Source organism: Juglans regia, chromosome 11 (genome assembly GCF_001411555.2).
Source record: "Juglans regia cultivar Chandler chromosome 11, Walnut 2.0, whole genome shotgun sequence".
Taxonomy (NCBI): domain Eukaryota; kingdom Viridiplantae; phylum Streptophyta; class Magnoliopsida; order Fagales; family Juglandaceae; genus Juglans; species Juglans regia.
In genome coordinates, this window is record NC_049911.1 from 36,544,676 (window position 1) to 36,567,829 (window position 23,154).

At 38.2% G+C, this 23,154-nt stretch overlaps 2 protein-coding genes across 2 annotated transcripts; one reads left to right on the forward strand and one right to left on the reverse strand.

The window, feature by feature from the left end:
* The first annotated feature begins 807 nt into the window (after positions 1-807).
* LOC109005215 (probable folate-biopterin transporter 6) lies at positions 808-3,530 on the forward strand. Its single transcript, XM_018984031.2, has 4 exons — positions 808-1,571; positions 2,232-2,327; positions 2,571-2,744; positions 2,831-3,530. The coding sequence occupies exons 1-4, from the start codon at positions 882-884 to the stop codon at positions 3,419-3,421; spliced, it is 1,551 nt and encodes a 516-aa protein (XP_018839576.1). The 5' UTR covers positions 808-881; the 3' UTR covers positions 3,422-3,530.
* A 2,081-nt stretch (positions 3,531-5,611) lies between these two features.
* LOC109005212 (protein RRC1-like) lies at positions 5,612-22,507 on the reverse strand. The gene is made up of 18 exons (XM_018984028.2): positions 22,313-22,507; positions 21,771-21,859; positions 21,531-21,666; positions 21,317-21,362; positions 14,053-14,113; positions 13,789-13,941; positions 13,307-13,426; positions 13,041-13,206; positions 12,131-12,243; positions 11,818-11,889; positions 10,038-10,259; positions 9,700-9,758; positions 9,503-9,587; positions 9,270-9,407; positions 8,740-8,964; positions 7,841-8,643; positions 7,203-7,369; positions 5,612-6,185 (listed from the first exon to the last, which is right to left on the reverse strand). Exons 2-18 carry the CDS (start codon positions 21,843-21,845, stop codon positions 5,884-5,886), a joined length of 2,943 nt encoding a protein of 980 aa, XP_018839573.1. The 5' UTR covers positions 21,846-21,859; positions 22,313-22,507; the 3' UTR covers positions 5,612-5,883.
* Between the last annotated feature and the right edge of the window lie 647 nt (positions 22,508-23,154).

The window sequence follows — 23,154 nt, forward strand, 5'->3', positions numbered from 1 at the left end:
TTATCAGCCATCTGTCTTGGACGCATTTTTCTTGTTTCCCATGATTATCATAGCCACTTTGACATGCATGCATTGTGAGTTGCCCTGCAAAATATTACATGAAGACCTTCGTACTGACTGTATCATCAAGTATCCATGCAGTTCATACCTCTCAATAACTGGGTAACATATTACGACAAAAGCTGCCGTTATATATTTTGTGAGCTTTCGAACCATAATCTTGTATGACAGGCAGGTAAAGATTTGTGGCCCGTTCTGGAAGTCAAAGCCATGAATTTGTACGATACTTTTGTGTTTAAACCCGAACTCTGGCTTAAATCCTTACCCAGCGCAGACTGCATCCATCCTTCCCGTCGAATACCAAGACTTTTGATTTTTGAAAAAAATAAAATAAACAAATGGCGTATCTCGATACTTTTGGTCCTTTGGCGTATCACGGTAGCTGATGAAGATTTTGAAATATTCAATGCTTATAAGAATACACCTTCCCCAGTTGTGTTTGATCGTTTCTGTATTGTCATATAATAATTGAGTCCTTTTATTTAAGCTTCACATTTTATAGATTTATTTAAAAACATGTTATTTTATCTTTTTATCTTGTTTTACATACAAATATATTTGAAATTATTTTTATTACGTAGATAAAAAAATAAAATAATATATTTTTAAGTGAATATGTAAAGCGTGAATCTTATGTCTAAAATTTTTTATAATAATTTTATATAACTCTGTTGGAAACTCAAAATTGTCCCAAGTCCACCACAAAGTCAATACTTTCAAGTTTACGTTTCCGTAGAATCCCAAAAGCTCGCTGATACACCTGGATATATTACCCTCTTGCGTCGCCTTCTCAGATCTGTTTTCCCTCCTATGCCTCAGGCATGGATGCTAATTTAGAAACCGAAAAGCTCGTCAAAAAACCTGTCCATCCCTCTCAGCTGTCCCCCAATCAAACTTTAAATCATAATGTTCGTCATTCTCTATTAAATTGCTCAACAAGTACTACTACTCCTGTTCTTTCTATCCTTCTTCAACCGTTTCAATGGCTACAAATGCTCTCTTCCCTGCTAAACCCGAGCTTTGTCCTCGGCATATTTCTCGTTCACGGCCTCAGCCAAGGGTTTTCCGGATCTTACTTCAAAGTAGTCTCTGACTACTACTGGAAAGACGTCCAGAAAGTCCAACCCTCAGTGGTACAGCTGTTCTTAGGCCTCTACTACATTCCATGGATCATAAAGCCAGTCTGGGGCCTCCTCACCGATCTCTTTCCGGTCGGAGGCTATCAGCGTCGCCCATATTTTATTTTAGCAGGCGCTCTCGGGACGGTTTCTGCAACAGTGGTTGCACTTGGCGGAAGTATGGCTGTGGTGGTGGCGTTGGGTAGTTTGATAGGCGTAACTGCAGCCGTAGCGATCGCAAGCGTGACCATTGACGCTTGTATTGCAAGAAACAGTATCGAGATCCGGTCATTGGCGCCGGACCTCCAGACCCTTTGTGGGTTCTGCTCGTCGGTCGGTTCTCTTGTTGGGTACTCCACCAGTGGGTTTTTTGTTCACCATCTCGGAGCTCAGGTTAACTTTTATTTTCGTTTTTTTAAAAAAAAAGTCTACGTTGTTCTTTTCTCCCATGCGAGATAAAATATTAGTTGATGGTAAATATAATGTTAATCAATCGAGTTCATAATTTCATATCCCAACATCATATTTTAACTCATTACGTAGACTAGCCGTTATATATTTTTTATTTTCTAGCTTTGTCTTCTATTTAAAAAGAATAATTTTGAAATAATAGAATCTTTTATTAAAAAATTAATTTTTTTTTCAAAGCGATTATGCAACGATTGTATAATTTACGATTGTAAATATCTTTTATCATGAAATGAAAAAAATTAATTTTTTAATAATGAATCTCACTTTTTTTCAAAATAATTACGCGATGTTTACGTATTTCACGATTGTACGTCAAATTAATCCAAGAAATTAGATCCGTGACTGCCATCTTATAAATATTTTCAACTATTGATATCAAGACAACTAAAGTCGTGTAATTCAAGTGATCTGATTTCTATATATGAACTTGAACTATTGTACGTTAGAGATCAGTTGCTTCAGTTCATTAAATGACATATTGTATGTGTTGCCTATGAAAAACTGTTTTTGAATTAATCTGATATAACATTATTTTAATTCTTTACATTGCTCGTTCAATCTGTCTATCGTTCTTTGACGTAGGAAGCATTGGGTCTTTTGGCAGTCCCACAAGCCTTATTGATAGTGCTGGGTTTCCTGTTTTACGAAACGAAATCTACCATCCATTCTGAGAAGAAGGTTTCCTTCATTCTTTCCCTTTCTTGTACCTTGTAATTGTTCTACTGCTGTTTATGTATATATATATATATATATATATATGTTTTCTATCATGAAAACTATATATTCTCTTTTATATGCTTAGGTTAATTACTGATAAAAAATATATAGAAATTCCCATTGTCACGTACGTACGTACGTACGCCATTTTGGTCTGCAAACTGAATCTAGCTACTTTCTGTGTATATATGTACTCTGAGTTAGGCAGTACATAAGAAAGTAGGAGTGGCAATGAGGGCAATGCAGGAAACAATCAGACGCCCCCAGGTGTGGAAGCCAACACTTTACATTTACCTATCTTTGGCTCTCAGTATAAGTACTCAAGAAGGGCAGTTTTATTGGTACACTGACCCTAAAGCTGGTCCTGCATTTTCTCAGGTTAATTTCCCACTACGTACCCTCTCTCCTAGCTTTCTCCCTAAAGACACATTACCAAAGTTATTTTGCTCTGTATATGCATGCAGGAGTTTGTTGGGATTGTTCATGCATTCGGTGCGTTGGCGTCCGTGGCAGGGGTTCTAATCTATCACAAAGTTCTGAAAGACTACCCATTTAGAAAGCTACTGTTTTTGGCTCAGCTGCTGTATGCCGCATCCGGTATGCTCGACCTAATTTTCATGCTTAGGTGGAACTTGATTCTTGGAATTCCCGACTATTTGTTTGTTGTTATGGAGGAATGTGTGTCCAGTACAGTGGGTAAAATTCGATGGATGCCCATGGTCGTGTTGAGCACACAGCTATGCCCTATTGGCATTGAAGGTACATTTTTTGCACTACTGATGTGCATTGATAGCCTTGGTTCGCTTTCGTCTAAATGGGGAGGAGGAATCGTTCTTCATATATTCCATGTCACAAGGACTGATTTCACAAACCTATGGTTAGTCGTTTTAATTAGAAATTTGCTGAGAATTGGAACACTTGCTTTGGTTTTTCTTGTTCCCAATGCTGTTCAGTCAGATAACCTACTTCCATCGGATCTTTTGACAAAGAATTCGACTCAGAGCATAGATGATGAGAGCTTGCAACTTGTTTCTATGGAGAAGGAAACAGAATGAGCAAATGGAAGTAATAGTAGAAATAATTGATCTACCAAAGTCGAATAACGATCTAAATTGATTCATTTTACATATTCTTCTTCTACTGTGTATAACACTATTATAGCTAGGCCTGGTCCACTCTTTACACAACCATATTCATATTTTAAATGAGAGTTACTTTGGCAAAACGAGTAATATCATTTTATAAAAATACACTCATTTTAAAACATAAGTGGAAAAAAGTTGTGGAAAGAGATATACGTGCATCATTACTCTTTTTATTTTTTTTGTACTGCACTTTTTCACAGCAGTTTATTGTCACCATATTCACGTCTATTATTTCAGCATCTTAATTAAATAAATACACGAGGATACCGTGTTAAGAATAGTGAAATTTGACTTCACAGACACACAGCAACATGCATAGCCGTTTGTTGTTGTCCTTAAAAGGATTACTTACCCCATGAGCATTTTCAAACTCCCCAAGGCAATCATCAAGGCAATTAATTCGCTAATGCATAAATTTTGGTGGGGTAGCAGAGGAGACAAAATGAAAACCCAATGGCTGCCATGGAAACTGCTAGGAAAGAGCAAAACAGAAGGGGGTCTCGGCTACAGGGAATTTAATCTTTTCAATCGAGCTCTACTAGGAAAACAAGGCTGGAGACTGATTCAACAAAAGGATTCTTTAGTGGCTAAAGTATTAAAAGCCAAGTATTTTCACAGAATAGATTTTATGCATGCAAAATCGGTAGCTACCCTTCTTATGTCTGGAGAAGTATGATGGAGGCTAGACCAGTCCTTGAAGAGGGTTTGATATGGCGCATTGGGAACGGAAAGGAAGTCAACATGTGGAGGGATAAGTGGATCCAGCAACCAACCTCTTACAAGATTCAGACTCCTCGGGTTGAAGGTATGGAATACTGGACAGTAAACAAACTGATAGATGACCAGACGAAAAGCTGGAAGTTGGACCTTTTGAAGAACATACTCAGTGAAGAAGATATCAACAACATATCTAAGATCCCTATAAGATGGAGGGGTAGTGCGGATAAACAAGTATGGAGGTGCACCAAAGATGGGATATACACAGTGAGGAGTGCTTACCATCTCCTCGGGGATATGGAGAAACAGGTAAAAGGGCAAGCTTCTCAAGGTGCAAACGGTAGAGAGAGTTGGACCCATATGTGGAAGTTAATGGTCCCCAATGCAGTTAAAATATTTTTGTGGAGAGCTTGTCACAATTCGCTGTTGACAAACCTTAATCTCAGCAAAAGGAAGATCACGGAATCAAACATTTGTCCAGTGTGCAAAAGGGAACCCAAAAGTGTAATTCATGCATTATGGTCATGTGTTGCGGCACAGGATATATGGGGAAACTGCTCAAGGAAGTTTCAGAAAATGAAAGTCAGATTCCACTCTTTCAAGGACTTATTGAGCTACCTAGAATCAGAAGCAAGCGAGGAAGATTTCGAAGTTTTCGCAACCACAGTGTACCTAATCTGGAAGAGAAGGAATGAATTGGTATTTGAGAAGAAATTCAAGAACCCCTCCAAGCTCATCTATAACAACTATCAGAAACTAAGAGAGTATAAAGAAGCAAACGAAAGCGGTCTCTCCAGACAAAATGAAAGGACCTGAGCTGTAGAATGGACTCCTCTGCAAGTGAATGACTTTAAAGCAAACTGAGATGCAGCTGTTGACAGATCAAGGTGCAAAATAGGTATAGGGGTGGTGATGAGGAACTGGGAAGGGAAGGTAATTGCTACCATGAGATCTCAAAGACCTTTGTTTCCGGAAGCAAAGTTGGCCAAGGCATTGGCAGCTCTAAAAGCAGTTATTTTATGTAAACAATTACAGCTTCAAAATCTCATATTGGAAGGTGACGCACTCAGTGTGGTTCAAGACATTAACGCAGAGAGGAGAGATTGGAGCACAGTTGGTCTGATGATTCAAGATATTAAAGTAGAACTCAGAGGAATGAAATCCTGGGCATTTCAACATGTATCTAGATCATCAAATCATATAGCCCATAGTTTAGCAAAGGATGCTATAAAACTCTCCAAGGAGAGCATCACTCTGGAGGAAGCCCCTCCATGTATCCATCATTTGCTGGAGTAATGAAATGCAATTTGTTTCGAAAAAAAAAAAAAAAAAAGGATTACTTACAAACCACCATGTTTTCAGGTTTTTAGAAACACGCAACTCTCCAAGCAATTAAGAACTTTACTCGTTCGCCGCTGTTAACCAAGTTCAAATTTTTATATTTGCAACCAAAATACATCTTGTTAAAACGTGATTAAGCAAAACAGAAGAAGATTTTACTCCTTGAGGTTTATAACAGGAAAGGGAAGGAAACCTTCTTTTCATAACGATTTGATATAACCGTTTCATGGCAGGCAATCTGGCCCAACTACATGGAGTCTCCTCATCTCAAAACATTCCACCTTGATTCTCAAAAAACAGACCCTGCAAGTGGCTCACTTCGGTCTTCTCCTCCTATCCCTGTCCCTTTCTCTGCCCCTGTCCCTGTCCCTGTCCCTGTCCCTGTCATGGTCATCCCTCTCTCTGCTTCCACTCTTCTCACGGTCCCTCTCCCTCTCCCTCTCGTTTTGAATATCATGAGTTCTATCTCTATCCCTGTCTAATGTGTGTTCCCTTTCCTTGTCTCGATGTGATGATTTCCGTGGTGGGCTCTCACTTTGGCTCTGGCTGCGGTGCCTCTTTCTTGAAGAGTCACGGGCATCATCCCGTCTGTCCCTCCTCTCTGAAGATGTTCTCTCTGCAAGTTTAAATGTAAAGGAAAAATAGCCTATCAACATCAACCCTAAGCATGAACAATCAGGAATCTTGAAATTTACCCTAAACGTGTTCTGTGTGTGCAATACTAAAGGAAGATTACAATTTTCAAGACTAAGCATTGTTCAACTACCACATACATGGCATCGAGTATATTAAAAACCATACTTAAACACTCCTTTAATCATAGAATAAACTGCATAGTCAGTCCAGCAAATACCCATCTTTACAATCAAGCTAAACAAAGACAAAAATAATAAACTTTAAATTCACGACGATTTTGAAAGATCTAACATTGCAGCATTTGCCTTTGGTAAGCATGGTCTATCGGGAGAATTGATCACTGCAGCTTTTGATGCACTGATTAACGCTAGAACATTTAGTCATTCTAGTTAGCTAGTTCGGAAGGAGGAATACAATATTATATATCCATTGCACCCCATCTTATTAGTTACACAGGTTGACCATATATTTCTTAAAAGGCAACACAAGATTGTCAACTAACAAAAAGAGTAGGGTTCATTTGAGCACATAAAACCTTTCAGCAAAGGATTGTTGAGAATGTATTCGAATATCCCCATTAGCAACCTGATTCCAACAAGAATCAGCTGGAATTGTTTGGTTATCAGCAATTAACAAGATCTCTACTGAATGAAACTACAGTTAAGTTGCAGAGACTTCACCTCTAGTTCTATACAATACCTATGAAGACTGCACTTTCAGAAATTGTTTTTCAGGAAATCTCTAATGTCCACAGATAGGTTTTCGGAAAATTTCAGGATTTCACTCGATCAAAATAAGTTTGTTTTTCTAAGCAATCCAGGCAACTAATAAATTGAGTTATTGTTCCAATTCTTACATAATGATAGAGAAACTAAAAGGCGTGGAAAGCAATAGGAAAACCTAAAAACTAGCACAGAATAGGGAACAAAACATTACAATTCGAAAGAAATTCACAAATTCAATTTATATCTTGCCAGCTTACAAAATGAGAACTTACTATTTCCTGAAGAATCGTTGTTAGAATCTAATAACCCATATTCATATTGCAGCTGTTTCCGACGGATTGCAACTTTCCTCTCGATTTCATCTGAACTTTTAATTTCCCGTTCTTCAAGGGATTCACGATATTCTATTAAAGCCACCTCTAGACGTCTCAGCTTTTGTCTGTGTAACATAAGCACATTCACGTACTGTAAACACAAATGGACCACAAAATAAAGCAGCCTAGACACTTAATTGCCAACAGGGAACATTAGATAGTAGATGTAAATAAACTCATTAAAAGCATAGCTTCCAATAACCTATATGTCTATGGTGGTGCATTTGAAGGGAGCGGAATGCAAGAAGCTTTGAAGATAAGAGCGATCGATGGATGAGCTTAGAAATTTGTTTTTCAATACTTTACTCTATTGGTCGATTGTAATTGATTTCCAAGGCATGGCATTTCATGAATTCCTTGTGTCTCTAAATTAGCTCGCCTAGGCGTTGCTCTTTTGATCAATAAAAATTTGTTTACCAATCAAAACAAATAACTTCAAATCTAAATAATTAAGCTCCACCACTCCTTAAAAGGAAAAGAGGACCAAAGGAAAATTGGGAAGAATGAAACTAAGGCAAGCAGGTTACTACCATTACCTCTGCTCTTCATTCATTCCGTTGTCAGGTTGTGCTGAGATGCTTGTACCAGTTGCAAAGTCCATCTCATCACCCTTGCTAGGATCGTCACCAGCATTCTCACTTCCAGAAGATGAGTAGCTCAACCCCAAACCCCTAGCACTACCCTTTTGTTCATCATCGCTTTCATCATCCTCTCGAGCCCATTTAGATGCTGGCAGAACAGGATCAACTTTCTCTTTCTTTGTGAAAGCTTTCAGTTCAGGGTTTGGAATGGGAAAGGTTGGAGCCAAAGGAACAGACTCTTCGCATTTTGATTGCAAATCGTCCTCCCCATATTGGCTCCATCCAGACAGACCCACTGGCTCTGCTTCCAAAGTAGTCCCTTTACGACTAATGGAATATCTACCAGTACTCGAATGGCTCTGTGCATATTTCAAGTCATCATCTAGTTCATAGCCCCTCAGTTTTTCTGCCTCTTCCAGACTTAGCAACCGTGCAACCATCATTTCTCTACCACCAACAAGAGACAATCCGTTATGTCTGCAACGTCTCTCCAGCTCAGCAAGGGGAAGATGCATTAGCTCCTTCATTGCTGCTCCTTTGCCCATTGCCAATGCAGCATCTTGGTTGATCTTAGCTCCATCACCTGCATCTTCAGAACTAGTCTTTTTTTCTAGTTCAAGCGTATCACCAGATATAGAATGAAATGGGATGACACCAGAGCTCCCAAGCCGAACAAATGTAGCTCGCAAACCATTAACATATGCATCCGAAAACAAAAACCAGTCTGACCATACTTGCAAGACTTTGAGCACTCGTTCCTTTAGAATTTCAGAGCCATTTCAACAAAATCAGAAACAAACAAAATAAGTTAGGAGGGCCCAAAAGCCCAGAAACAAGAGATATGCAGAGCTTACCTTAAGGGCCTCTGCAGTAATTCTTCCAGTAACGCTACGAAACAAATCATTAAAACTCTCCATAATGTCGGGTAATGTTGCTTCAAATTTGGTGCGGTATGCAGATGCATTCTTTACAGGAGCACTACTATTATGAAGAACATCAGAAACGAGCATAAGCCTTGCAACTTTGGTTGGAATGGGAGTTTCCTTAAGTGTCAAAGATTCTGTCAGCACTTCGACTATCTGCAGTACAAAAGATACCAGTTAAGAAACTGAAAGTTAAAAGTAAATTTCATAAGATAATCTCAGCTTGGTCTTCCTCTATTTTCTTTTTCTATTAGTTTGTTTTAATTAAAATCTAATGAATCTCTGCTTAAATAAGCTTCTTATTAGCAAATGTAACTAGAATAAAGGTGTGGAAAACTATCAATGGTAGACTAGATGAAAAAATATACAGTTTAAATTTGAAGTATCAATTCCATTGTTCCATCCACAGAGTCAATTGTGGTAAAGGTAGCTAAATGGAATGACCCTAATATTAGTATTACCTCTCCAGCTGCATCAGCATTATCCAGGGCAAACCCCATAGCTTCCTTTATCTGACTCCTCTCTAATGTTAAAGCACGCAGCATATCCTCGAACTCATCCCTCTGTGAATCAGTAAGTGTTCTTTCCGGTTCCACGCGCTTTAGAATTTAATGAAAGAAAGGGAGGATTAAAGCATGAAACAACGTGGATAAATCAAACTAATACTGCTCATGGATTTAACACTGATAAATACCCTGCTTCTTCCTGCAGCAAATGTGGATCCGGACTCCTTCTCATGCTCTGGGCTCTTTACCAATGGCAGAGGTGGTGGAATCCATCTGGCAATGATAATAAAACAAATATCACATCATAATTGTAGTCTACTTCACCAACTTGCAGCAAGACTGGACGCCAATAGTCACTGAAATAGATAACAAAAGGTGACATTACCTTCCACTACCAGTTATCATGATAAAAGGTTCTGTTCGCCATCTTTGACGGGTATCACCCTGCATTCAAGCCAATATATAAGAACAATTTATATCTCTACGCAACAAATACACCTTTCCTTTTTCCAAATTAAGACCAACATATTTTAACTGCATAGCATTAAATAACCAGCAAGGTAATGCCTCTTAAAGAACAAAATTTAATGTTATTCTTATAAAAAAAAAAGCTTGAAGTTTTTATAAAATCTACAAGGCAAATGACACGATTCAATTCAATTGAGGCAAATAATATATTTCCCTTCTATTTTGGTGGCTGGAAGGAAAGATGATAAGATGTACCTGAGCAAAGGAATAGAGCCTCCAGACATAGTATGTATGTTCCTTTGAGCCAAGCTCAAACAAGAAGTTGAAGAGAGGATTCCCGCGACCTCTCTCCATAATAGCTTGTTCGAAGGCACATCCTCCATCCAGAACATAGAGAGCCATTGTGTCAATCACATGGTGGAGATGATCATCATTGGGTGGAACCACCGTTATATCGGGAACATTTGGTGTAAGAACCTAGTCACCCATAGGAAATAATTAACAAGACGAATAAAGTAAAAATGACGAAGTCAAATCACTGGCTTAAACATAAAGTAAAAACTATAAGATTAGAGAACCCCCCCCCCCCAAAAAAAAAAAAAATCCATCTGTGATGCCGAATTCAGAGTGAAGACGATAGAAATACAGAGTTTTGTTTGATCAGTAAAGACAACAGTAATTCAGAATGAAGCAAAGATGTGGATAAACTGGAAAAAGGTCTCCTGAGAACCATTAAAATAACCTCAAGTGCACAACAAATGACTGAATTTTCAGGACTTCTACTGGCGTACCAAGAAATTCAGATAGCACACTGCGCAAACAAAGTTAATCTCAATTATCCTATTTGGCAGTAGTAATGAAAAACTTTTTACTTCATTATTTCACCGAAAAAACTACCATAGATTTCAATGGGCTTGGCATTCATGATTCCTTATCTATTTCTAGCTAGGTGTTTTCCATTCTGTGTACTTGGCTACGCCTATTCCTCTCAAAGTATTAATAAAATCTCATTTACTTACAAAACAAAACAATAACATTTTACATTGTTACGAGAAAGCCATATCATGGTATGGAAATAATTTCAAAAACTTGCTAGTGTTTCCTGCATATGGGCTTTTGACAACGCTGAACCACCCAATAGTTTCAAAAAGTTCAAAGAACTTTTTGGGCGAGCTTATCTTTTCTGAAAACAAGTAATCAATGCATATTACTAACAAATTTTTAAGTTTTTGCTTTTCATAATGATAACAAAAAAGCAAGGATCTACCAAAAATGGAGAGCATGAACGGTAGATATAGACCATATTCAGGACCAGACAGCCCTGTTAAACGAGTTGAAACTGTCTGTCATAGTATCAAACCCATGATTGGCCATATAATTGACATGCGCTACAGAGAACTCTCTATCCACATTTGGTTTTTTTTTTTTTTTTTTCGATATGTAAAATATATATCCACATTTGTTGACACTGAAAAGAATAGATATTAAATACAAAAGAATAAAAAAAATGCATAGGTAAAAATTAGTTTTAGTTTATTTTTATCATGTCCATAGATAAGAATTGGCTAATTGAACACTAAAAAGATAATGACTTCACGAGAGAATGAAACCCAAACAAACTATAAACTTTTCTTTTTGACAAAAAATACCAATTACATCAAAATAGTTAAAGATATCAAGGTAAAGAGTAAGACTAGCTCCCTAGGAGGCCTAAAACAAAGAGCAAACCCTAAATTCAATAGAAAACAATGTAATAATATATGCACTACTATGACATTATTCTGTAATTTCTTTTATGACGTAAAACCTCATGAAGGAAAGGCCCTTCAAATCCACCCGAGTAGTAAAACCTAGATACATGACCCAACCTGCCAGAACCATGCATCAGGTAATCCATGAGAACTCCTAGTGTGGAATAAAAAATAATATGTTTTGAGCATACAGCTCATCCCAAGTATGCCCTTTGACGACTAGGCTGCACCCTAATGAGTGACAGTATTTTGTAAAAATGAAATAACAAAAACTTAAGTCCTACCAGTTCAGAATTCTGACTTGGAACAGAGGTGACCGGTGGGCCTGATGGACCGGATAAAATAACAGTGGCACCCTGTCAACCAGAAAAGGAAAATATGTAGCAGTTATCTCCTTTGATATTAACAAAGGGCCAAATCATAACAGAAAGTTGGAAGTATCAGCCATTTTGAATTATTCATTTGATAATGAGAATAATGAATGAAGCAATGTTCACATTCCTGCAAGTGTGGAATTAGCTCCACAGCATAAAAAATCTTAGAAATATATAAATGTACGAGTACACAATTATTTCAACAGAGTATCATTTAACAGACCTCCTTACTCCTGATCGCCATCTGTCCTGGTGGAGGAGCAGGTAGAGCTTGCGATGGAAGCGCAACAGACTTACCCCATCCAATCTTCAACTCATATTCATAAACGATGACTCCTGCACATAAAATACTTTGCTTCAATCCACTTATAAAAATAAAATAAAAATACTTAGCTTCAATCCCTTAATTCGGATGAAGTGAGTATATTTTAAAAATGGGTATTATGTAACAGTAAAAAACTCAAATCGATCCTAGACTAAGGACTCATAAAAGAATGATTACACAAGTATTGAACCTTTTAGCACCCCATGAGAACTAAACCAGTGAGTTTGGATGGCATAATCTTAGAGCCTTGCAGGCAACCAACCAACATAAGTCATTCAAAGGGACTGGAACCCAGAAACACGGAGGCATACATTTCAATTTCATGCTAAATTGCAACACAATCAAGTGCATACGGGGTCATTAATTAAGTTAGTGCTATCAACTATATTAGTCCACTGCCATTGAAACATACACACACCCTTAGTGACAGTGGAGCTTCTGCTTCGTGGGAAACTTCACGCACTTGAGAGACGGATCCAGAAGATAGTTATTTACAACTTTTTAAGCTCATTCAGATAGAAGTACAAAAAGTTCAAGCATATAAATGTATATGGAATTGTTTTACTTGTAATGGAAGATGTTATTTGCTTTTTTCTTTTTTTATAGGTAATGGAAGACGTTATTTGCATTTTTCCTTTTTTATAGGTAATGGAAGATGTTATTTGCTCAAAAGTTAAAGTTGTGCTTTCTTATCTGCAAAAAACTTTAAAAACATAGAAAGCAACTAAACAATACACATATCAAGCAATATAATTTGAGACAATCATCCAAATTATAGCAAAGAAAAACAGGCTTGAAGGAACCAGACCTTGCATTTCATCCTTTGCAGCCTGCCCATCAGCTCTATTCATGAAAGCTACAAAGCCACAATTTCTTTGCCGCCTTCGTTCCTCTTCAGTCCTAGGCCACATTATTTTCACACTAGCAATGGGCCCAAATCTTCCAAAAGTCCGCAGAAGAAAATTTTCATCAACCTGGAATTATTGAGAAAATAGGAAAAGATCAATGTGACATGTCATTATTCTCAGAAGCAACAAGTTTGAGAAGTTAAAGAACCAAAGAAAATTATCTTGCCGTGGGTGAGAGATTTCCAACATAGAGATTAGTAGTTTGGGGATCGCCGTCATCAAAAGACCCAGGAAGCTTTCCACTTGGGTCAAAATCATCAGGCAGCTCATCAAAGCGACTAGATGGCTGAAAACAATAACATTACAAACTTCATATATAAAAAATGAAAGATGAGAAATTGGAGCCGACAATTCAGTGCTTGACAAAGTATTGACAAAGTGGTGCAAGAGAATCCTAAATGACATCTCTGTGCTGATATCACACCATACAATTAATCTTATACATTTTTTTATAGGTAGTCAATCTTATATATTTAAGGGTGTGCGATGTGTGCACCTATTTGCCTATGTTTTCCACAACCCACCCTAACAGCCTTGCTCAAGTGCTAGAGAAACACAATAGAAGAAAATATATCTAAAATCAACGGATAAACTTGCCATTGCCTTTTCCAAAAGATGGAAAAAACGCCAGCATGGAACGATACTTACCGCAGAATGTTCATTGTGGCGCCCGTCACGCCAATGTTCACGATCTTGATTTCGCCTCTCCCTCATCTCTTGCTCATGCTTCAGCTCCTCCATGAAATGATCTATGTTTCGAGACTTTCCTTTTTCTTTTTCCTTTGGCTTATCATCCTCCTTCTATAAAGTTGAATACAGTTACCATTATAGATACCGGCAAATGACTTCTAAATTCTAAAAATAAAGTTCATTCTAAAAATAAAGTTTATAACTTCCTATCTATTCACTAACTTTCTTTTCCGATTCTTTCCCCTTAGCTGCCAGTGGAGGTGGTATGAAAGATGGAACATACCTGCAAGAAGAGAAATTAAAGGCAAAGTTTCATTAATTTGAAAGGGTAAAATTTTTTTTGACAAGTAAAAATATTATACATCAAAAGGAGAAACCAAGTACACTGAATGTATACAAGAAAACACCTTACCCAATATGACCCAAAAAGCCCAAAAAACACCAGACCTGACCCCAGCCCCTTGTTTCCCGTAGAACTAAAACTCTACCCGAACACCCAACCCCAACCCCGTGATTCTTGTCTTCACAATGCCCTCCCTTTTAGACTTCCATCTAGTTGAACTACCACTCTTAACGTCGTAATTGATTGTCCCAGAAAAGACGTTGTAACTCCCTGCTTTTCTTGAAACTTGATTTGGTTTTAAGCACGTGGCTAGTCTCAATTGCAGTGATTAGTTCTTTAAATTGGTCTTCACATCCTCCATGTGAAATTCTCACAAACCGCTGAATCTCGTTAACTTTAGGCAGAATTCAGTCCACTATTGGGGGAAGAGAGACCAAGGGAGCAACACTATCCCCAGACACAGCTTTCAACTGCACTCCCAACTCTAGACATTCCTTTACACAAGGCACCAACGCCAAACTCATTGGTTCTCCAGCAACACCATTGGTTCTCTCCAATGGTATCAGGGTTCCCATTGGAGATTCTAGGGTGACAGCAAATCCCTTCTCCTCTGGGGTGATAGCAGATCCTACATCTCCTTCAGACCTCGGCAGTACACCAATTTCCTTCAACTCTGAAGAGGGAGCCATAGTTTCTTCGGGGACCAAGGGTGTAACACCGACTATCGATCTATCCTATGTTACATGAGGCGAATGACATTCCATTACTGATGTCTCTATGCCGATACCCAATGTGGACCCCGCTTCAAATAACCCAGATTTCCTTTTGACCCGCCATACTCTCCTAGATCTAGTTATAGGGACAGGGCTGAATCCGATCTTCCGTTTTCCTTTATCTAAGTTTAAAAGATTCGGGTCTATCTTGTTTCTTACAACCCTGTTGCCTCTAGCTGAAAGCCAGTCTATTTTCATAAACAAGAAAGTTATCGTTGCCTTCAACTCGACAAGTTGGGTTTCTGGGTATGTTAGGCAAGTCACTACTATTCTTTACTTTATTATTACTTTTTACCTACTTTTCTACTATTCATTACTTTTCACCTACTTTTTACTACTATTCAATATTTTATTATTACTTTTTCATTACTTTTTTACTACTTTCACAAACATTCTCAACACTTCTCAACACTTCTCACTACCCAAACGTACCCTCCATCTCCTTTAAAGAATTGTGCATCTCTACAAGCTGGTCCTGAGGCGTGATTTGCAGACCCCCTTCACTTTGAACCCCTGAAGCATGACCCGTCTTTAGAGCTGCCACATAGGATCGCCTCACCACCGAGGATGTACTTGGGTCTTTATGCACCTCCAAGTTCTCCCTCTCTGCCATGCCACCTACATTTCTGCTATGCGACTCCTTGACAGAGCCATGTTCTGCAGCACCTTGTCCTTCCAAGCCGTCACTCCCTCTCTTGCTGAAGGAAAAATCACGCAGCACCTCCCCCATCCTTCTCCAGCCACTGCCCCCTCCTCTGGAATGAAAATAAAATTCCTCCTCCCACCACCACACTCCTCCACCGCCATATAACTTCCTAGAGCATTCGAGCAGCGATGCGCTATGAAACTGCATCTACCTTCCCCAGACAGTGGAGAAAAAATCTTGTTTCTTATCCTTTGTGCACGCTTCAATGGCCTTAGCCAGCCACTGTACTATTGTTGAACCCAAAACCAACTTAGATGTCAACCTTCAACTCCTTTCAGTAATGACCAACATGCTTCCCTCCTTCACCAGTGTAAAGGATTTAGATTCTATGACCAACTCCATAGAAGAACCCATACTGACCAACTCCCCTCCTTCAACAACCATTCGTCATCTCAGAGAAACCATAGCAAAATCTGAGACACAGGGACATGGCTGAAGACCAATGACATCAGAGATCAGAGCTTGACGCCGGAGTACTCCCAGAAGACTTGCTGAAAAACATCGACTCATTCTGTGTCGACGGCACGACCAATGGAACAGTTGGGAGGTTGCCGATGTACTCTAAGAGACAACACAGAAATTTGCGTCGAAAGGCCCTTACTGGAGTTGCCAGACTAGTCTATGGCAATGGGAAGGTGCAGATCAGGCATCAGAGATCCGACTGATACTGGCAAAACAGATCCCAGAAATAGATCCTACAAGAAAATAGGTCGCCAGTGGGATTACCAGTGTCGGACGACCCTTGGCTAGGTCGCTGGGGCCCAGCGATGTAGTCTGTGCCGGCAGTGAGCAGCCACTCGTCGACCTAGGTGGCAATGATTTAGTTTCTCTCTCACGTGTATTTCACTCTCCTCACAGGTGTTTCTCTCGTCGGCAGGATGACCAGCACCGGACAACCCTCAGCGAAGTTGCCGAGGTCCGACGATGTTGTATGTGCTGGCGGTGAGCAACCACTTGTCGGACTAGGTGGCGGCGATTCGGTTTCTCTCTTACGAGTGAAAAACCAAGTACTAATAATTAAACAAAATCCTAATTTTCAGAGAACCATACCATTTCCACCAGTTCCTTCAGGAACAACAATATAAATATTACATTGCCCACTACCATATTCCCCCACTACCAGAAAACAACAATGGGAATTTGAACCACAATGTGCAAAGAAAGCTCTGTTCCCAACCCTTGAGGTCCTCACACATTCCTTCTACCCTTCTGCTTGTTTCAGACCTTCCATAGTATACCACAAACTGCCAACACTCAAATCTACCTAGTGAAATTGAACAGTACACACCCCTAATCTTAGTGATTCAAACCACCGAACCCCCCTTTCCCAAAATGGAAAAAACACAAACTTTGGACTTTGAGCAATCAATGTGAAAACCCCATAACAAAAATACCTTAAAAAGAAAGAAGATGAAAATAAAATCAAAATAAGCAGTACAAAATGTGTCACTAGCGAGAATTAACTCAACTCTAGTAAGCAGAAACAACCAACTCCAAGAACTTAGTCGCCATCACAATCTCCCTCTAACTCCACCCAAAGAAACTCATAAAGCATTAACTCTCATGATCCTGTATATTTCCATGTGATCTGCATACATACTCTTCTCTATGTTCAAATTTTAGCTTATATAATAGCACAATTTCATGACCATTTTTTGATAAGTAAATGATATTATTTATAAGGATAGACATAACCCCAGTACACAAGATGATATACAAGATATAAAACTCATCTAAGTCGCAGTAGTGGAAACAAGAAAATCATATAAATTTAGGCCATTAAAGGCTATAGCTATGGCCCATAGAAATAAAGTACGAAAAAATAATGATTGAAACTCCTCTAGTATCCGCTCCTTATCTTCAAATGTTCAATCATTACGCTCTCACCATATGCACCACGTAATGCAAATATGGATAATCTTTCACATGGCTTTGATTTGTGAAGCACCTCCCGAAAGTGTCCAGTTGGCCAATAACTAAACCACTGTGGCAAGCATTACCCAATTTAACTCTACTTGGTTGAACACTTCACTCCACAAGGCTTTAGCTATCTCGCAATGTGGCAAGAGATGATCCACTGTCTCACCAGATTTCTTGCACATACAACACCAATCTAAAATAACAACCTGGTGCTTCCTCAGATTATCAGTTGTCAGAATCTTGCACAGGGCACCTGTCCAAGTGAAGAAGAGTGCTTTGGGGGGGCACCTTATTCCTCCAAAGCCTTCTCCATGGGAATTGAGTATTCAGTAAATGTGTAAGGGACTTATAGAAGGATCGAACCGAGAATGCATCCTTACCTACAGGTGTCCACCACAACTTATCGGCTCGTAGTCCATTCTACTTCCCAACATTGGGCCGCTCTACTGAAGGTGACATTCCACTGTACTTGGTCCCCTAATCAACCTATGAGGTCCACCATTGAAGCTTCTTGATCACATGCCACCCGAAAAACGGATGGAAAAGAATCATTTAGAGTCTCCTCCCCACACCATATGTCCCTCCAAAATTTTATTCAAGTACCCGCACCCAGAACAAATTTAGTATGGCTAGTAAACACCCCCCACCCTTGTCTAATGTGCTTCCAAACCACCACTCCATAGGCTCCGTTTGCTTCTCTAGTACACCAACCCCCCCCCCAAAAAAAAAAACAAAAAAAAAGCTTCCATGTTTGCAATCAACCACCAATTTCCATAGGGCTTCCGGTTCCATATTATATTTCCCTAGTTATTTCCCAAGTAGGGCTCGATTGAAAGTTCTCATATTTTTTTTATCCCCAACCCACCTAAAGAAATTGGCTTGCACACCTTCTCCCAACCGATTAAATGGAATTTGAATTCGTCCTCCATCCCGCTCCACAAGAAATCACGATAGAGTTTTTCAATCCATGTCACCACATAGCTAGATTTGGAAATAAATACAAAAAAATAAGTTGGCAAGTTAGAGAGAGTACTCTTGATTAGAGTCATCTGGCCTCCTTTCGACAAGTACGATCTCTTCCACCCTGTCAATCTTCTTTCTATCATCTCGATAACTATATCCCAAATTGATGAAGCCTGTGAAGCAACCTCCAACGACAATCCTAAATATTTCATGGGAAGAGAAGCGAACTAACACCCAAGTGTGCTAGCCATTTGCCGAGTGTTGCTGACGTTCCTAACTAGCACTAAATCTATCGAAGTCCAACTAATTTGATCTAAACTTCTCATAGAAGGTACTGCTGAAATCATGAGAAGCGAGGAATGAGCAAAACCCTATAAAGCTAAAGATAGTTTATAAATAGCATGGCTTACATGATTTATACCACGTATCAATTCTATGGAGCCTAGCTGGTGGTTATGCCTTGGAAGTTCTGGTTAGTGGGGATGGTTTTATGTTGATTGGTCTTAATGCTAGAACACTTTGATTAGTGTTGTTTTTTGAGGGGCATTTCGTAATTTTATTTTTGTGGGTTAGGATGGTACATTAATATTGTGGGGGAGTTTTTGTGGGGTCTTGCCTTTCTCGTCTTCTTTCTTCTTCTGATAAGGTGGCTTTATAATATCCCATACCAACTAATAAGTAATAAAGGTAGGTAATTTATGGAATCTCATAGTGCTTAGGAAGAAGAAATTTTTGCTCTTTATAATGATTCTAACGAGACTCCAATTGTATCATTGACTAGTCCTTTTAAAGAATAAACCCAGATGTGACTTGGGCCTTCCTTGGGGCGTTACAAGCTCTCTCTTGTATACTTCTAGTGTACTTTGTGCATTCTTTGGTTGTAATGAATTCCAATTACTTATTTAAATAAAATGCTTTGTACCATTAAAAAAAATACACAATTATATCAACGAATTGAAAAGTAAAAATTTACCCAAAGGTGCCTAAAACTCTTTCTTTTTGTATGCAATAAAATTTTAGTACAAAACAAAAAAGGTGCCCTAATAAATAGGATAATACAAGAGAGACACATATCTAGAAGGAGAAAAAGATACAAGAAAATTGTGAAAGGTAAGCCCATTGTAGCCTATAGAAGTTGTCCAAAGAAAGAGTATTTATAGAGCAAGTTTCAACTTTGCTCAATGTTCCTTCGTGATGCTTTGAGTTCTAACATTACTTTCCCTCCAAATACACCTTAGGAGATAAATAGAAACCAAGTAAGATTCCACCAAACCCGTTCCAAGAGTCAAAAAGGCAACCGTTGGAACACACCACGTGAGATAAGTAGGAATTGTCTTCCAAAGCAATCCAACTGAGTATGTTGCTTCTCAAAGTAATAGATCAATCCCAAGATGCCATGACTCTTCCCAAAAGCTACTCAAACCAGTCAATTCATCCCACAAAATCTTCTTTCATGATCACAATTAGGCCCATAAACTCCCAAAAATCCAAAGAAAAAACATCTTCAACATTCCTAAAAGAAAAATCACAACGTATTCTCCCACACACTCCCACTTATAAAAAAAAATAATTCTCCCACACAATCCTCCACTTTCTCCACCACCCTTTTGTCACACAAACAGAATCATTCAGAATCCCTCGAGGCTAAGTAACACCAATCCATCTGTTGGCATCCCCACAAGCTTCAAAGACATCTTCTAGAAACAAATTCCATCTTAGTCTCTTGCATACAAATTCTATCCACTTCATATTGTCAAATAAGATTTTTATTTCTAAAACAGTTCTTAGGATCATACAAACCTCTGACATTCCAAGAAAGTAGTCTTAACTAATGGGAAGAATGGACTTGAAAAGATATATACGAAATTTTGGAAACCAATACAAAGGACGAGAAATACGAACATAGAAAATCACCCATTAAGCACACCAAAAAGAAAACAAAGATATGACAATAAAATGAAATAAAAACTGTTAGTTTAATTGCTCATAAACAACCCATAGAAGAATAAGAAAGCATGTAAAATCTTAGTGAAATGTTACAGCCTTCGTAACCATTTAATTGAAATTTCAACCAAGATGTAAATGTAATAAATTAGTAGTTCCCAAGAATAGCAAGAACTAATAGATGGGGTACAAGAACATGAGTCTTTTGAAGACAAAATCTTATCTACATTGAGAAGCCAACAACATCAACATGATGGATCAAAAATTCATTATCAATTGCAAGTTCCACCCTAAATACATTATTCGCTGACAAGTTTAAAAGATCTAACTCAACTTCAATTGTGTAATAAAATATAAAGTTCTTTTTTTTTATCAGTAATTGTGTGATAAAAGATAAAGAAAGTTCTTTTCCAGCTAACAAAATGCTTTGACCAGCAATCAGTTTTGTCTTTTGAGTCAAAATACATGCAATATTCATATACCCAAAAACAAATTGATAAGTAAAAAAATAATAATATTAATACTACAAACAAAGCATATTTTCTGTAGTCTTACAAGATTCCATCATCAAGTACCAACTATGTTATATACATAAAGTGAATGAAAGTATGAATAAGATAGAAAACTACAACTTTCTAAATATTGAGATTTCAGCTTGTTTTCTCAACAATATGAATGTGATTTTCTCTATCAAAGCTAGAAAAAGTACACCTCAAATAGCCTCCTAGGACAGTACTAGAATGAATCTGACGAATAGTATTACCAAAATAATTATCCTATTGATGATGTCTGATCAAAACAGTATTGCAACATGGTTAATCAAAAGCATTTCTTTACCTACTTCCCTTCTTTGGAACAGAAACCCCATCTTTGGACTTTTCACCTGCCATCCGTGAATGAATAAAAAGGCCCATGCTTTTATTAATGTGTCCCCATAATAATAGAAAATCTATTTATTTATCCACAGTTTAAAAAAAATAAACGTATTGTTGAAAACTGAAACTGTAGGAAGTAAACGAGAGGAAATATAAATCTCTACAGTGACACTGACCTTCTGAATCAGCCTTCACTTTCTCATTGGGGTTTATTGTTCCACCTCGAACAAAAGCCTTCGACCCAGGCGTAATATCCCCTTGAAATGATTCCACAAACTCTTGGTACAGTCGTGCAGTTTCATCCTCTGCCCTCTGCGAAACAAAACGTCATTAACTTGTCCGGTAAATCACTTTTTAGTCAAAAGTCATCAGCTTAGCAGGTTTAATTCAAAAAAACAAAACAAAGCAAAACGTACCTTTTTCTTTGCCTCTTCTTCCTCTCTATGCTTCTGAAAAGGCGTCTTCTTCCGCGTAATGGAGAAAGAGCTCATCTTTGCATCCACTTCTGAAAATCAATTTTAAAAGAATGCACCAAAATTAAGGACTCGACTCCAAAATATATCAAACATAAGCATCGAAACTTAAACGAGAAAGTCATAATTTAAAACCCAAACCCCGATCATTAATGTTGACAATGCTCGACCAAAGTTCACAAGCCCATTCCATTTAATGCGAAAAAATAGGATTCAAGTTGTAAAATTGCTATCAGAAATTCTGGTTATAAAATATGAAAAAAGATAAAGAACCAACATCAGACAGCTAGCTAAAAATCCCCATAGCTTACAATTTTTTCTAAACCTAATTGACATTATTTTTCGAACTGACGAGCCATAATCAATTAATTCAACTAGGGTTTTCAAATAAGAAGAATCTGAACCAAAACGCCGAAACTCATTCAACTCAAACAACAAAAAGCTTCAACTGGAAAACGAAAGCAAAGTAATGATAACGAACGAACCGAGTTAGAGCGGAGCGATTCGAATCAGTGTCCGTTTCTAGGGTTGCTGAAGAAGACAGCTTGCGCGAGTTAGGAGAGAGCTACCAAGCCGAGCGGGACGTGTCGGATCGTAATAGAAGACCGGAGTAAGAAAGAGCCACCACCAAATTGGAGAGAGAGAGAGAGAGAGAGAGAGAGAGAGGTGAGTGGGGGCCTGGGGGAGAAGAGAATTCACGTTGGGTACCGCTTAATGGATATTTTAAAGTACTGTAGCGGAAGGACAATTGAGTGGCCCACTTCCAGCCACAAATCTCAGATTAAAGACTTCCAAGACTTTTGGGCCAATTCGCCACAGTCTTGACCCTTGACAAGCCCTTCTTATCAATGGGCTGAGAGAGAAGACTGGGAGCAAATCCTAGCACTATCAAAGGATCTGGCCTCGTCATTCAACCACATCTTCACAGAAAATTAATCGTTGTTCTTCCAGAACAAGGGGCAACAGTACAAATGTGAATACTAAGAATATATCAAATACGTATGCTGTGTTATAAGAATAATGATATATATTAGTTTCAAATGTGAATAATTTTTTTTTTTTTTAGTGAAGCCATTTTTTTACTAAAGACTCGCACAAGACTCGTATATTTAGATTTGTATATATCATTATTATTAATTTTACGTAGAGAACATAGACACAATTTTGAATTTGGTAATCACGACTTTTCTTCTCCAAAAATGAGGATTTATAAATAAATTTAATAAGAAAATATTTGTTCGAGTTTGAGGTTTCGTAGCACATACATCCATATATGCATAAAAACTTGAATTCAAATGGAAACTTTAACATATACTAGCATTTCCTA